The sequence below is a fragment of the Octopus sinensis genome, linkage group LG11, assembly GCF_006345805.1.
Source record: "Octopus sinensis linkage group LG11, ASM634580v1, whole genome shotgun sequence".
Classification (NCBI taxonomy): domain Eukaryota; kingdom Metazoa; phylum Mollusca; class Cephalopoda; order Octopoda; family Octopodidae; genus Octopus; species Octopus sinensis.
Genome location: NC_043007.1, coordinates 14,482,720 through 14,498,533, shown reverse-complemented (window position 1 = coordinate 14,498,533; position 15,814 = coordinate 14,482,720). Strand labels below are relative to the sequence as shown.

At 38.7% G+C, this 15,814-nt stretch overlaps 2 protein-coding genes across 7 annotated transcripts in view; one reads left to right on the top strand and one right to left on the bottom strand.

Moving 5' to 3' along the window:
* Positions 1–8,565, top strand: part of LOC115217033 (E3 ubiquitin-protein ligase UBR2) — a 118,413-nt gene extending 109,848 nt beyond the window's left edge. For all 4 annotated transcript variants that reach the window (XM_036507100.1, XM_036507099.1, XM_036507098.1 and 1 more), the window contains exons 43-47: positions 652–760; positions 1,724–1,861; positions 3,725–3,895; positions 5,723–5,824; positions 7,832–8,565. In XM_036507100.1, coding sequence (XP_036362993.1) covers positions 652–760; positions 1,724–1,861; positions 3,725–3,895; positions 5,723–5,824; positions 7,832–7,973 — 662 coding nt within the window. In that variant the 3' untranslated portion in view covers positions 7,974–8,565. The remainder of the gene's footprint in view (positions 1–651; positions 761–1,723; positions 1,862–3,724; positions 3,896–5,722; positions 5,825–7,831) is intronic.
* Positions 8,566–11,401: 2,836 nt separating this feature from the next.
* Positions 11,402–15,814, bottom strand: part of LOC115217310 (centrosomal protein of 128 kDa-like) — a 60,817-nt gene continuing 56,404 nt past the window's right edge. For 2 of the 3 annotated variants that reach the window (XM_029786960.2, XM_029786959.2), the window contains exons 31-32: positions 15,393–15,459; positions 11,402–12,597 (exon numbers count right to left, since the gene is read on the bottom strand). In XM_029786960.2, the coding sequence (XP_029642820.1) occupies positions 12,400–12,597; positions 15,393–15,459 (265 nt within the window). In that variant the 3' untranslated portion in view covers positions 11,402–12,399. Of the gene's footprint in view, positions 12,598–14,808; positions 14,894–15,392; positions 15,460–15,814 lie in introns of all 3 variants that reach the window. The other variant, XM_036507097.1, reaches the window with a different exon arrangement.

Genomic DNA, 15,814 nt, shown 5'->3' with positions numbered 1-15,814 from the left:
CCATCAATTGGGTAGGTTTGTCTGCTTCAGTAGACCTGATGTTGAGAGGGCTTATTACAAATAGTGAGAAAAGGACTTTGACAAATCTATCTGATTGATTGACCAATCAATTGATTAGTCAATTGGTTAAATGATTAACCAATTGACTAATAATAATAACAATAACAACAATAATAATAATAATAATAATGGTTTCAAAGTTTGACACAAGGCTAGCACTTTCTGAGGAGAGGTAAGCTGGTTACATGGACACCATTGCTCATCAATACTTATTCTAGTGACCTTCAAGGCTTGGAAGGCAAAGTGGAATTTAAACTTAGCATATAAAGACGGATGAAATGCTGTTGACCATTTTGCCTGGCATGCTAATGACTCTGCCAGCTTACCACCATACTAATAATAATAATAATAGTAAAAGAAGTGAAATAATACTTGTGTGTGTGTTTATTATTGGCATTATGACCCTCCCAAGATACAGCAGAATATGTTTCAACATGAGTTCACATCAAGAATCTGGCAAACCAAACACAAAAATGAAATATTGAGTTTCATGTTTTGTTTTATTTGTATTAGACTAATAGTTGTACTATTTCTGGCCAAGAAGTTAGAAGCCCTGACTTTTTTTTATCTCTCACTCTCTCTCTCTTTCAGAGAACTCCAGCAACCAGTTTGAATATATTTGTCGATTTCTAGCCCTCCCTACAAAATTGACTACATTATTTGAAAATCAAGGAGATATTATTTCTGAACTCATGGCTAGGTTTGTTAATCTTTCTTTTTAATAATGCTTTTTTTTTTTTTTTCACATAAATCCTTTTAGAAATGTCGTTGTTCTAAAACTAGGTCCTCTATAAATTCATATCAAAATCTCTAATTAATGAACATATGTAATACTTAATTAAACAAAGATAACTTTGTTTGGCCTTTCACTGCTAACAATTATTAACATTGCTTGAAGTCCAACCATCATCATCAGTTAATGTCCACCTTCCATGCTAAGGTAAGACAAAAACTTATTGAAGCAGATTTTCTACAAGCGGATGCTCTTCCTGTCACCAACTCTTACTTGTTTTACATGTTGGCTATTTTTCACTCTACTGGTCTGCTTTTGTCTGCTGAACTACAGATTGTTTGTTTATTGGAGAATGTGGACGTCACTATTTTTTGCTTGGTGTTAATGAGGAGTGGAGGCACAATGGCCCTGTAGTTAAGGCAGCGGACTTGCGGTCGTAGGATCGCAGTTTCGATTCCCAGACCAGGCGTTGTGAGTGTTTATTGAGTGAAAACACCTGCTGTACTCTTTCGCCACAACTTTCTCTCACTCTTTCTTCTGTTGGCCTGCTCGCTTAGCCAGCGGGGTGGCATCATTTGAAGGCTAAAACAATGCAAAGCGCATTGTGACCAGCGATGTGTAGCAACATCTGATAGCCTGGTCGATCACGGTTAATGAGGAACATGCAGAACTAGCATTTATACACACGCACAAGCTTCAATATGGTTTTCGTCTACCAATTCCATTCACATTGCATTAATCAACTGGAGATTATGGTAAACGTCTAAGATGTTACACAATTGGACCAATCACGAAACCACAAGGCTGTGAAGTGAAGTTCTTAACCATACAACCATGCCTGCTCCTCTTTCTCTACCTACAATATTTATATGTGTGGATGTATGTATGTGTTGTTTCTTCAGTTTCTTCATAATTTGTATCTTTCCACAGGTGGTGCAGCCATCCATCCATCAAAGACCACTTCACAGCAAGTAACCAGAAGATTATTAGATATCCTTTACCGCTGAATCATTTGGTCAAGTTACCTAAAGATTACAGTGAACTAATGAATCAAGTTTCAAGTTACACGTAAGTCTAATTGCCAATATTATAATGGAAGTCTGTTGGGTTCGATAATGACGTCAGTGACGCCTGAAGTTGGAGTGGAGCCCAAAGGCGGACACGCTGATGCAGCCACATGTTGGGCACGTAACAGCAGAAGTAGGGTTGGGGATCCTCTCTTTTCGGGCTTGTCGCTTCGGGTCCAGGCTCTTGAGGTGCTTTTCCTCGAACAGCCTAACACCTTTTTGGACAGCTGGATGCCAGGTGCTGCAGGCCTCAAGGGAAGTTTTCAGGCTCTCCTTGAATCGCTTCAGTGGTCTTCCAGGGTTTCTTGCTCCGGAACCCAGCTCAGGGAAGAAGGTCATCTTTGGTAGACGTACGTCGACCATTCGGACTACATGTCCGACCCACCAGAGCTGGACCTTCATGATAAGGGCTTCGATCCCAGATGTTTCGGCTCTGCGAAGCACCTCAGTGTTGGAGACTCTGTTCTCCCAGGAAATTCCCATGATTCATCGTAAGCAGCAGAGGTTGAACTGGTCAAGTACTTGCATTTGCCTCTTATACAGCGTCCACGTCCACCGCTGTAGAGCAGAGATGTGATGACAACTGCCCTATAGACTGCCAGCTTGGTGGAAAGTCTGATGCCTCGTTCGGCCCACACATGTGTCCTAAGTCAGCTAAAGTGAGGCTTCTGCTTTTGCAAGCCTCATGGAGACATCTTTGTCCATGCTGCAGTCTGAGTTGCCACTATTAATACATCTCTAACCCTACAAAGTAAATAAATTAATCACATCTGCCATCTATTTTCAAAATATCTTCCTAAATATGGGCACACATATACACATACAAGAGTAACCGCTCAAACTCCTTTTTCTGTAATTAGAAACACCCTCAGATACATTTGTCCAACAATGGCTGATTTGGGGTTTCAGCTGTTTAGATGTCAAGATGTATAGCAGAAGATTAGTGTGTTTCGACTTATCCAGCCATTATTAACCCTTTAGCGTTCAGATTCTCCTGTCAAATGTAATGCTTATTTATTTACACTCTTTTGAATTAATCCTGCATTATCTCTTAGCTTTGAGATTTTGATGATGCGATTGTTTACTGTTCAAATGACATTGTAGAGTAGGTGTGATAGGCTGGATCAGGTCAGTCTGAACACGAAACACGTAGGATATTTTTGGCCGGATATGGTCAGTTTAAATGCTGAAGAATTAAACACTAACATAAAACTGGTATCAATTGGTGTTGGGGCAAGTCATACTTCAGATTCGTCTTCTTTCCTTTGTATATCCAGTAGTCGTTGGATAATGAAGTAGCGTCGAATTCCAGAATATATTCTAAGACCCCAACTGGTTAAAAGAACGTATCTGGCTCTTCGACCAACGATAATACATTTCTTTACATGCAGCATCCCAAACAACCGAAAAGGCCTACCTTTTGCATTTCAGAAACATAATAGACATCAAACTTTTGATAGAAATTTTTGATCAGTTGCTAAGCTATTTTCGTCTCAGTTTATCTGTCTATCTGACGGTCTGTCTGTCTGTCGATCTATCTATCTAGCTTGCTAACTATATATCTATCTATCTGTCTGTCTCTCTCTCTGTCTTGTTATCTTTCTCCCTCTTCCTCTCTTTCACCTATGTATATGTATTGATATTTATGCATGCATACATATACACGTACACGCATATGGGTGAGTCTGGAAAGCAACAATCTGTAAAACATTGGAGCTAAATATTAACGTATCACACCCAGAGGCTGGAAATAATCAATTGTTCACTGTTGTTTACTGATTGAGGTCGTTGGTTGTTTACTGTTCTGCAGTTCTAATGTTATGCAGTTTATTTGTAATCTTGTTTTTTTTCTCCCCTTCCACAGCTGTCCCCGGTCATCTGGAGATGAGAGCCGTGTACCAACAATGTGCCTTGTCTGTGGTCAAGTCCTCTGTTCCCATAGCTACTGTTGTCAAGTAGAAGTGGACAAAAAATTAGTTGGTGCAGCAACTGCACACTCACATGTTTGCGGTGCTGGTATTGGGATATTCCTCAGGTAAATATGGCTTGTATGTGCATACACAAATGTCATTGAATTTATATTTTATACTAATCTGTCCCATTGTATGGTTGATAAGCAGGTGAATTTAATAGATAAGCCCTATAAGGCTGTGAGCTGACAGAATCCTATTTCTTTACCACCCACAAGGGGCTAAACATAGAGGGGACAAACAAGGACAGACACACGGATTAAGTTGATTACATCGACCCCAGTGCGTAACTGGTACTTAATTTATCGACCCCGAAAGGATGAAAGGCAAAGTTGACCTCAGCGGAATTTGAACTCAGAACGTAACAGCAGACGAAATACCTATTTCTTTACTACCCACAAGGGGCTAAACACAGAGAGGACAAACAAGGACAGACAAAGGGATTAAGTCGATTACATCGACCCCAGTGCGTAACTGGTACTTAATTTATCGACCTCAAAAGGATGAAAGGCAAAGTCGACCTTGGTGGAATTTGAACTCAGAATGTAACGGCAGACAAAATACCGCTAAGCATTTTGCCTGGCGTGCTAACGATTCTGCCAGTTCACCGCTGACAGAATCATTAGCACACTGGGCTTCTCAAATTCCAAGATTGACTTTGTCTTTCATCCTTCCACAGTTGATAAAATAAGTACCAGTTGCATACTGGGGTCGATGTAATTGACTTACTCCTTCCCCTGAGCTTGCTGGCCTTGTGTCAAAATTTGAGACCAGTATATAAACCCTGTATCAGTCTGATTATAAACTAATAACTGTATGATTATGGGACGTGTTTATTTCTCTGTAGTGGACTGAATTCAGTTTGGTCTGCTAAATACGCAATATTGAATTGTAATGGGGAACCTGAAAACATTTGGGTATTATTGCTTAATCTCAGGTCAGACCTGTTCTTGCAAACTTATAATCAAAGACATTCTAGCCATTCTGTCTTTTGTTCACACAGTGTATCTAGGACTAAAATTTTCAAATGTCCTTTTTTTTAAATTTTTTTTTCTAAGACTGTAAAATGTAATTGAAGAGTAAGTTGGGTGTTAGCTTTCAGTAGATAGACTGTGCAGAGGCTCCTTTGTGAGCTCATATTTGATGCAGTTAGGATGATGACTACACTATTATGGACAACATTAGCGACACTGGACAATGCTCCTTGAAGAATTAGGCCATTCTGGCAGTAGAGTTGTTGGTGATGAAGTCAAATTTCTGAAATTTAAACAGTGCAGGTACAATAATGCAGAACTCATGGGAACAAACATGCTGTTTATCCCTGAAATCGGCTTTGGCTCTGAGTACAAATGCCTTGTTTTCATAATTTTTGAATTAAAATCTTCCACCAAACCTTGGTCACAATTTATGTTCCTAACACTAGCTGAATGATAACTAAGTTATTTTACTAAATTCTTTGTTATATTTAAAGTAATTGAAAGAAACACAGAGCATCTTGAAATAAATACCGTAACAAAAGGGTTAACAAAGTTGTCCTGGCCGTTTTAGCAATGTAGAAAAGTGACATTAAACTGACAATGGTAATGTTTAATAAGGCGGCGAACTGGCAGAAACGTTAGCACGCCGGGTGAAATGTTTAGCAGTATTTCGTCTGCCACTACGTTCTGAGTTCAAATTCTGCCGAGGTCGACTTTGCCTTTCATCCTTTCAGGGTCGATTAAATAAGTACCAGTTACGTACTGGGGTTGATCTAATCGACTTAATCCGTTTGTTCCTTCTGTGTTTGGCCCCTTGTGGGTAGTAAAAGAAATAGGTAATGTTTAATAAACATTAAATAATTGTTTTTATGAAATTGTTTGCTGATTTTTTTTTTTTTTGGTCTTTCTTTGTAGAATACGTGATTGTCAGATATTTTTGCTAGCTGGCCAGAACAAAGGCTGTTTTCAAACAGCTCCCTACCTTGATGATTATGGGGAAACTGATCAGCTGCTAAAGTGAGTCCCTTGTTATGTTTTCATCAATACTCTTATAATTTTTTAATATTTATTTTCACAAACCTCTGCTCTTTCATTCATCTTGTCTCAAATACTTCCCCTAAAACAGTGGAGCTGCAGTGTTACTGACGGATCTCGAGCCCAGTTCTTCATCATTTCACCTCTTAAAATATTTTATATATTTTATCTGTTACTAGTTTCAGTTATTAGACTGTGGCCATGCTGGGGCACCCCCATCAAGGATTTTTTTGTGAAATGAATCAACCGTAGGCATTTTTTTTTTTGTAAAGCCTGGTACTTATTCTACCAGGGTCTTTTGCTGAATGGCTAAGTTACAGGGATGTAAACACACCAACACCAGTTGTCAAGTGGTGGTGGTACATAAATGCTCACACACACACACACACACACTATATGATTGGTTTCTTTCAGTTTCTGTCTACCAAATCCACTCTCAAGGCTTTGGTCAGTCTGGGACTGTAGTAGAAGACTTGCCCAAGGTTCACCACAGTAGGACTGAATCCAAGGCCACATGGTTGGAAAGCAAACTTCTCATCCACACCATTTTTTTTTTTTACCTAACTGTCCTGAACTGAAACAATAATATCTCAACTCCCAATTGAAGGGACCCTTATACAACAAAAGGCACTATTGTCGTAAAAGGGAGAAGTTATTCTCCTCCTATGATGTACACTACAATGACCAGAATATTTTGCTTCTGAACCTGCTTAGATATATCTTTATATATAAAAGAGAGGTTGTGTGCTGTCTGTCTCCTACGATTTAGATTCCTAACTGCTCCCACATTTTGCGGTGCAGTTTAACCAAAACCGGGTATCTTATAGTCGTGATTCATATCGAGCCCTTCTGGGTATTAGCATGAGTCTACGATTTAAAAAAAAATTTACCATCAATTTTTCCCATTTTTAATGCATTTTTGGCATATATAAGGGAAGTAACTCTCTAAAAATTTATTATTAAATCTCAGAACGTAAAAAGCTACAGTAACCCCCCCCCTTTGTGTTTAGCCATATTGAGATGGCTATTATACTTTACATCTCTAAAAATGCTTATATAGTTATTTCCCTTACAAACCCGAGCAACGCCGGGCGATACTGCTAGTCATGAATAAGTATGGGATTAATCTTAGCAGATCTCACTGTACAGTGTTCAAAGAACAATTTTTTTATCAGCCTGCAGATCTGAAAGTATAAACAAAGCCAGCAGCTTTGTCTAGGCCTAGGGTTTCAACTGCTTCTGGCTGATGAAATGGCTCTATGTCAAAAGACCAGTGTCCCAGAATGCTGTACCAATAAGCTGAGTGTATTGAACGGACTGTCATAAAAGGAAGAAGTCATTCTCCTATGACATGCGTTATACTGATTAGCATATTTTGCTTCTGAACCTGCCTAGATGTCATCATCATCATCATTTAACATCCATGTGGGATGCTACCACAAAAGCTGGCCAGGCCGAAGCCTCCACCAGACTTCTGTGACTGTTTTGGCAGTTTGGATGCCCTTCCTAACACCAACCACTCAGCAGAGTGGACTTCGTGCTGTGCCAGTGGCATGTAAAAGGCACCAACCAATCGTGGCCGTTGCCAGCCTCCCCTGGCACCTGTGCCGGTGGCATGTAAAAAGCACCCACTACACTCACGGAGTGGTTGGTGTTAGGAAGGACATCCAGCTGTAGAAATGCTGCCAGATCAGACGAGCCTGGTGCAGCCTCCTGGCTTCCCAGGCAGACCCCGGTCGAATCGTCCAACCCATGCTAGCATGGAAAACAAACGTTAAACGATGATGATGATGACAAGCACAGGTGAGGTAAATTTTGGCAAGGTTTTTTACAGCTGGATGCCCTTCTGAACACCAACCCCTTTACAGTGTGGACTGGGTGCTTTTAAGTGTTCAGAATAAATATGCAATTAATCATTCCATTATGCAATAGTTTCCCCCATTTAGTTTCTTAACTCTAATAAAAAAATCTTTCTAATTTGTTTTTCAGGAGAGGCAATCCCCTCTGTCTCAGCGAAGAACACTACAAGCAGTTGCACCGCCTTTGGTTCCAGCATGAAATTCCAGAAACTATTGTCCACAATCTTGAGTCCAATAACAGCCAGGTCAGCTATGAATGGTGGAATTTGTAATTGAATTTGCTTGAAGCCAGCTGTGACCTGTTTATGGCTACTGTAACGAAGAGCTGGTTCGCAATTTCTCCGCACCACTGGAACGACCTGCCAGACCTTGTCCATTTGATGTAACTCCTACTCTGCACACCTGTCAGATGTCAGCCAGCAGCTATCTCAGGACAAATCAACCTACCTACAGTTTTTCTTTTCCTTTTTTTTTTTTTTTTTTATCATTTCTTTTTTTTTTTTTTGTGTTTCTTTTGACGGTCTTTATGATTTAGTGACATAGTACGAAAGTCATCCTTCCCTCTCCGAAAAAGAAGGAGAAAAAAAAGGCAACCATATGTTGTATTTATTTATTTGTTTGTGGAGCATATTGCATTTGTAATACTTAAAAAAAAGAGTGTGAAATGTTTGGAAGGATAACTTATGCTGACACCATCAGGAAACCAATTTGTTCTTTCTTCCCCCCACCCCCATTTCCATACTGCAGTGTGTGTGTGTGTGTCTGCATGTGTGTGCGTGTGTATGTATGGGGGGGTGGGGTGTTCTGGCAATATAAAAAAAAAACTCTTCATATTTGCTATTACCATCAAGAAAATGCTTGATATAATATATATATTGTTTTAAATATTGTGCATTAAAACAGTTTGATTTTTTTTTTTTTGTTTAACTTCCCTTAAACTAACATTTTCTTTCTTTATTTATTGAAATATTTGTCTTTTTTTTTTTTATTTCATTATTTTTTTTTGTCACCCATTTTAGCTAAATCCCCTTTCCCCCACTCAAAAAAAAAAAAAAATCATGTTTCGGAATCTCTATGATGTTCAAACCAAATTTGCTGGAGAAGTTGCTTATAAAGCTTCTCATTTACAAGTTAGAATTTTTCATTTCGCTCTCTTTTCTTCTTCCACCTCTTGCTCTCTCTGTCTCTTTCTCTGTCTCTCTCTCTCTCTCATCCAGCTGTTCTGTTTCTCTTTTTCCTTTTGTGTCTTTGTTCTTGGTTTTATATAATTTCTCACTTTGAATGGAGAGATTGACGGACTGAACTTCATATTTGAACTTTTTCTATTTAATGTACATAATATTTTAATTTATAATTTTTATTTATGAAAATATCATTTTGAATTTAATTGTAATAAATTTTGTTAACACTGTAAAAAAAAAAAGAAAATTGTTGAATTTTCAGTTAGTATGATAAGGATCTCTCAATGCTACTAACTGCTAAAGCAGTTTTATTCCGATTTATTTTCTAAATTAACCGCACCATTCGAGTGTGACCGTTATCGCGTCGCCTTACTAGCACTTGTGCTGGTGGCACATGAAACATTCGAGCGAGATCGTTACCAGTGCCGCTGGACTGGCTCCTGTGCAGGTGGCACGTAAAAAGCACCATTTGGGCGTGGCTGTTGCCAGTACCACCAAACTGGCCCTCGTGCCGCCAGTGGCATGTAAAAGCACTCACTACACTCTCGGAGTGGTTGGCGTTAGGAAGGGCATCCAGCTGTAGAAACTCTGCCAGATCAGATTGGAGCCTGGTGCAGCCATCTGGTCCACCAGTCAAATCGTCCAACCCTTGCTAGCATGGAAAGCGGACGTTAAATGATGATGATGAAGTTAATATAACCAATTAACTGCTAAGCATACAAGATACCTGTTAATAATATTGCTAAGCGTGGAATTTAAAACCTTTTTATAATTTTCAAATTTTGAGGACTTCTGAATCCAAGCCGTGGCTTCAGTGACTTGGCTTTAATTCCTCATCATTTGTTGTTAATAACTTTGCCACTCATTTAAAACTGTTCAATACAGTGGATTTAGTTTGGCTTACTATGACTAAGTAATTGTGGTACAAGCAGTCATATATATTGTAGACTTTCTTTGCTGTGTCACAATGCTGTGCCAAGGAACTCTGGTAGGTCCTCAGTTTCATGTCATGCGTCTCTGCCAGTTACATCGATGTACTTCAGTGGTCTTCCATTAGGATGTAGAAGTCTCCAAAATATAACATCTGATAAGGCCTGTTGCTGCAACAAAATAGCAGTGGCCGGCAAATACTACCCTTCTTTGTGCTACAGTAGTAAAGGTGGGTGGAATAATCATCATCATTTAATGTCTGTTGTCCATGCTGGCATTGGTTGTCCAGTTTGACCAGAGTTGGCACGCTGGAAGGCTGCACCAGACTCCAGTCTGATTTGGCAAGGTTTTCTAAGGCTGGGTGTCCTTCCTAACACCAACCACTTTGTTTCAAATAATTCTGAAAACAGTCAAGAATTTAGTAAACTTTTGTCATTATTAAGCTGGTGTTTGGAACATAAATTAAGTTTTGAAGGGAGAGTTGTTGTTCTTTTTAACCTTTTAGCATTTAAACCAGCCATAGGAGTGGCTGTGTGGTAAGTAGCTTGCTTACCAACCACATGGTTCCGGGTTCAGTCCCACTGCGTGGCACCTTGTGCAAGTGTCTTCTACTATAACCTCGGGCCGACCAAAGCCTTGTGAGTGGATTTGATAGACAGAAACTGAAAGAAACCTGTCGGATATATGTATATATATATATATATATGTTTGTGTGTCTGTGTTTGTCCCCCTAGCATTGCTTGACAACCGATGGTGGTGTGTTTATGTCCCCGTCACTTAGCGGTTTGGCAAAAAGAGACCGATAGAATAAGTACTGGGCTTACAAAGAATAAGTCCCGGGGTCGAGTTGCTCGATTAAAGGTGGTGCTCTAGCATGGCCGCAGTCAAATGACTGAAACAAGTAAAAGAGTAAAGAGTATATCCGGGCAAAATATTCTGTTTTATGTTGAAACTGGCCAAATCCAGCCTCTCACATTTACCCTACAGTATTATTCTAGAAATACACAATCACATCATTGTAATCTCAAGGCTACAAGGTAATGCATACTCTTTTACTTGTTTCAGTCATTTGACTGTGGCCATGCTGGAGCACCGCCTTTAGTCGAGCAAATCGACCCCAGGACTTATTCTTTGTAAGCCTAGTACTTATTTTATCATTCTCTTTGCCAAACCGCTAAGTTACGGGGACAAACACAAACATACACACACACACACACACACACATACATATATATATATACACACACACACACACACACACACACACACATATATATATATAAGATGGGCTTCTTTCAGTTTCTGTCTCCCAAATCCACTTACATGGCTTTGGTCGGCCCGAAGCTATAGTAGAAGACACTTGCCCATGGTGCCACGCAGTGGGACTGAACCCGGAACCATGTGGTTCGTAAGCATGATTAATTGAAATGAATGCGACTAAATAAGCATTACATTTTTCAAAAATCTGAATGCTAAAGAGTTAAAACAACAAGTTAGTATCCAAAGAACAAGAGTTTTGTGTCAGGTGGGCTGATATCAAAAGGATTTAATAACAATTTCTGTGATGGTGAAGTAAATATAAATTTTAGTCAGTTTAAATATTTTTATTTTAATAGAAAGGAAAAAATACAAATTTCCAATTGTAATCAATCAAATTGATTATATACTCATCTGTTTATCATGAGATGAATGGATATGAAAATATATGTGTTTGGTGCTTATGTTCATATTGTTGAGTTAACTTCTCTTTGCTCAGATTATTTTGAATAATAGCTGCAACAAATCACCATCTTTCTCAGAGTTGTGGCTTTTGAACAGGCTAAGTAGTGATGTAAATGGTTCAGAAAAAGTTGATGGAAATGTTTCACCAGATTTTTTTTCTTTTCTAAAATATTGAACTTTTCTCCATAGTTCACCATTTTATTCCGTTTTTGAATAGATTTATGCTCACTAATTGCCAACACAGACCATCACCATTTTTTGGAGTTCCTAACTCTTAGGTTAATTGTCATTACAATTTGAATGTTTTTTACACACAACAAACACACACACACACGCACAGATGTGTGTGTGTGTGTGTATTAAAAAAAGCTCTAAAGTACTAATTCTAAAAATTGGAAACCTTCATGTTGAAGAAAGTATATGGTTAAATGTTAGGGAGAGTTTATGAAAAAAACAAAAGACGAAGACAGGTGGTGTACAAAACAAACAAGTGTATTTGTATAACGCTCAGGAATAGGAAAAGTCTTTTACGTTTCAAGCCTACGCTCTTCTACAGAAAGGGACACAGAAAAAAACAAGGAGAGAAAAAAAATGTGTGTAGTGGCTAATGTTCTATCATGTCGACTGGTTAAATGTTAAATTGATGTCAGTTGACCCTTTTGTTACCATATTTCTACAGAAATAAGCTGTCTTTTTTCAATTAATTTTGAAAGGAATGAAGTATTTAGTTGCTATTAAGCTAGTATTTGGATCACAAATTAACATGAAAATTAAACGGTAGCTTTTATTATAGATAATTTTAAAATGGGAAGCTTGTTTTATAAAACCAGATTTGGCCTTGGGTAGGTTGTCATCATCCAAAGGATTAATGAGTTGACTGTTCGGGTAAAAAATTGAGAAAATCTTCATTGGATAAACTGTGAGCTTGAAGTAAAAAATCCAAGTGATTCACAGAATGTTGTTTTGACGGAGTTAAATCTGTTTGAGACTCTGTGAGTTTTTTGTTGCTGTGGTTTGTACATGTAGAAGCTTTCTCAAGAGTTGCCAGGTCGTTTTCTTGATGCTAGAAATAAAAACTTGAAACATTATTTCAGGGTAAGCGCATCCTAATTTTAGTAATACTTCTACTCATCTACTTTATCTTTCAATGGTACCCTCGGAGTGGTTGGCGTTAGGAAGGGCATCCAGCTGTAGAAACTCTGCCAGATCAGATTGGAGCCTGCTGCAGCCATCTGGTTCGCCAGTCCTCAGTCAAACCGTCCAACCCATGCTAGCATGGAAAGCGGACGTTAGACGATGATGTTGCAGAGGAAAATGCTGAGTCTAGCAAAATTTCAATTTAAGGAGGAAATTGTATTACTTTACGCACACCAACAGATACCAACTTGGGGTTTTGAAATCCTTTGGGGGTCTATGAGCTGAGTACAAAATTGTGTTGGCAGACCTTTTAAAGGTCTAGGATCCTTGAGAATATTCATTTAAATAAAAGGGATCCAAGGTAATGAAAAGGTTGGGAAACCTCTGTCATACAGCATTAATGGGTTGTTTTAATGTTTTGTAATTATTATTGTAAACTTAGGTTGAGGATCATTTAGCATCTGCTTTCCATGTTGGCATGGGTTAGATGTGTAGTGACGCCATATTGCAAATCTCCAGCACGCATGCGCAGGGTTGGAGTCTTCCAGAAGGCCTGCTGGAAGTTCCCTCATGTGCATGCGCAGAAAACTAGCAGTAGCGAAATTCTCTTATATTGCCCTCTAGGACGCTAGCAGCTGAACAAGCTAGGTGTCTCTCGAGCTACCACCTTGTAGCACATCTCCGCTATGCTTGAACGGGCAGGATTGACTCACTCCGCTAGACTACTGCCGATAAGCTCCTAGGCTGCCGATTCGCCCAGAGGAAGGAAATGTTTATATTTGCGAATCAAAGAATAAATATACCGTTGAAGTTAATCGGAAATCTTGACTCTTTCTTCAATTAATATTTAATGTAAAGGATGCGAGCTGCAGCAATCCAATGCGGGAAGCTCTCATCCAATTTCTTTATTAGCCACAAGGGCCCAAACATACAGCCTGATTGGGGTCAGACACAATGATTATATGACTTTTAAAATTTTACAAAATATAATGAAATCGAATGAGATACAACAAGGATGAAATTACAAATATGAAATGAAGCAGGGAGATGGCTTACGCTCTGACCCCACGAGCCCCATTCTCCTGGCTTATGCTCTGACCCCATGAGCCCCATTCTCCTTTGTATACAGACTTATGACATGTTCACGAGGAATCTTTCATTCCCAGCACCCTCGCAACATGCAACCATCTTTCTTTGAACATTTTCTTTGACAGGCATCTTCTCTCCAGCCTCATCTTCCTTTTCAGGTGGAAGATAAAAAAATCTCACCAACCCAAGACTGGAGATGAGGTTGCCTGTCGCCAAAATCTCTCATCCTGTTACAGATGGTTTGACCGGAACTAGTTAGCCAGAGAAATGTAGTAGGGGCTCCAGTCTGCTTTTGGCTTGGTTTCTACAGCTGGATGCCCTTAACATCTCTACTTTTCCATGCTAGCATATATCAGATGAGTTTCTTTGAGGATGTTTTTTTTTTCTTTTTCTATGGTATGGTGGTCTTCCTGTTGCTAATCACATGTTATAAAGCAAGGTAATATTTTGCCTTAGTCTAGACATTTTCATCAAAGATGGCAAACAAACAGTATCACTTATATGGACAGCAGTGCTGTTTTGTCCACAGTGTACAATGGAATCACAAGGAAACCACACACACACACACACACACACACACACACACACGTAGACAAGGACCAGTTTCTTCTCAGTCATTTGACTGTGGCCATGCTGGAGCACCACCTTCAGTCGAGCAAATCGACCCTAGAACTTATTCTATCGGCCTCTTTTGCTGAACCACTAAGTTACGGGGATGTAAATACACCAGCATTGGTTATCAAGCGATGTTGGGGGGACAAACACAGACACACATACATATATATGACCGGCTTCTTTCAGTTTCCGTTTACCAAATCCACTCACAAGGCTTTGGTCGGCCCGAGGCTATACTAGAAGATATTTGCCCAAGGTGCCACGCAGTGGGACTGAACCCGGGACCATGTAAGCAAGTTACTTATCACACAACCACTCCTACACCTAATGCATAATAAATTGAAAACAAGGTGGATACATAAGCATTACATTTGACAAATTAACCTGAATACTAAAGGGTTAAGATTGTGTGGAAGTTTGTGTAGTAACTCACAGAAAGTTCTTGAAATCACATTCCAGCTTCACATTTCTGCCAGTTAACCCTTTTGACACCAACCTGGCTGAAACTGCCTCTGGCTCTGTAGTACAAATGTCTTGTTCTGAACTAAAATCATCTACCAAACCGTAGTCACAATTAATGTTCCTAACACTAGCTGAATGATAACCAAGTTATTTTACTAAATTCTTTGTTATATTTAAAATTAATTGAAAGAAACACAGAGCATCACAACAGAGATATGGTAACAAAAGGGTTAAAATATATATAATAGAGAAATAATTCTTAACTTTTTTGATACCAACCCCGTTGAAACCACCTCTGGCTCTATAGTACAAATGTCTTGTTTTCAAAATTCTGGTTAAAATTTTCCAGCAAACCTTAGTTATTATTAAGCTAGTGTTAGGAGTATAAATTGTGACTAAGTTATTTTACTAAATTCTTTGCTATATTTAAAATTAACTGAAAGAAACACAGAGCATCTCAACAGAAAGATGGTAACAAATGGGTTAAACTGATTACTGTAAAATTATTCATTAAAAGAGATCAGTGCTAAAGTTGTTTAAAAAAAATAACCCAACCTTTTCTGTGGCTGCGGTGACTGGTAAATCTAATTCCTGTTGCAGGGATCTCATGGTTTCTTGTAACCTTTGAAGGAAAACAAATTAAAATTTAGTGCTGTTGTACAACAAAATATCTCTCAAGGTTACACAAAAATACTTTTTATTGAATCAGACAATTGTCTAACTTCCCAAATATAGCAGCATATATGAGAAAGACACACTGTTGCTTTGTTACTGCAAACTCTTTATTTTCTTTTTGAACTAAATTTCTACTGCAAAAAAAAAAATGACAACACTAAAAGTTTGGTTTTTGCTCATTACTTTTGTAATCATGTTGAGTAATATATGGTGATGTCTAAGATTTTAATGAAGATTCTGTGAGAAGCTAAGATGACATTCAACACCATCATCATCATCATCACATAAGAAAAAAATCACTG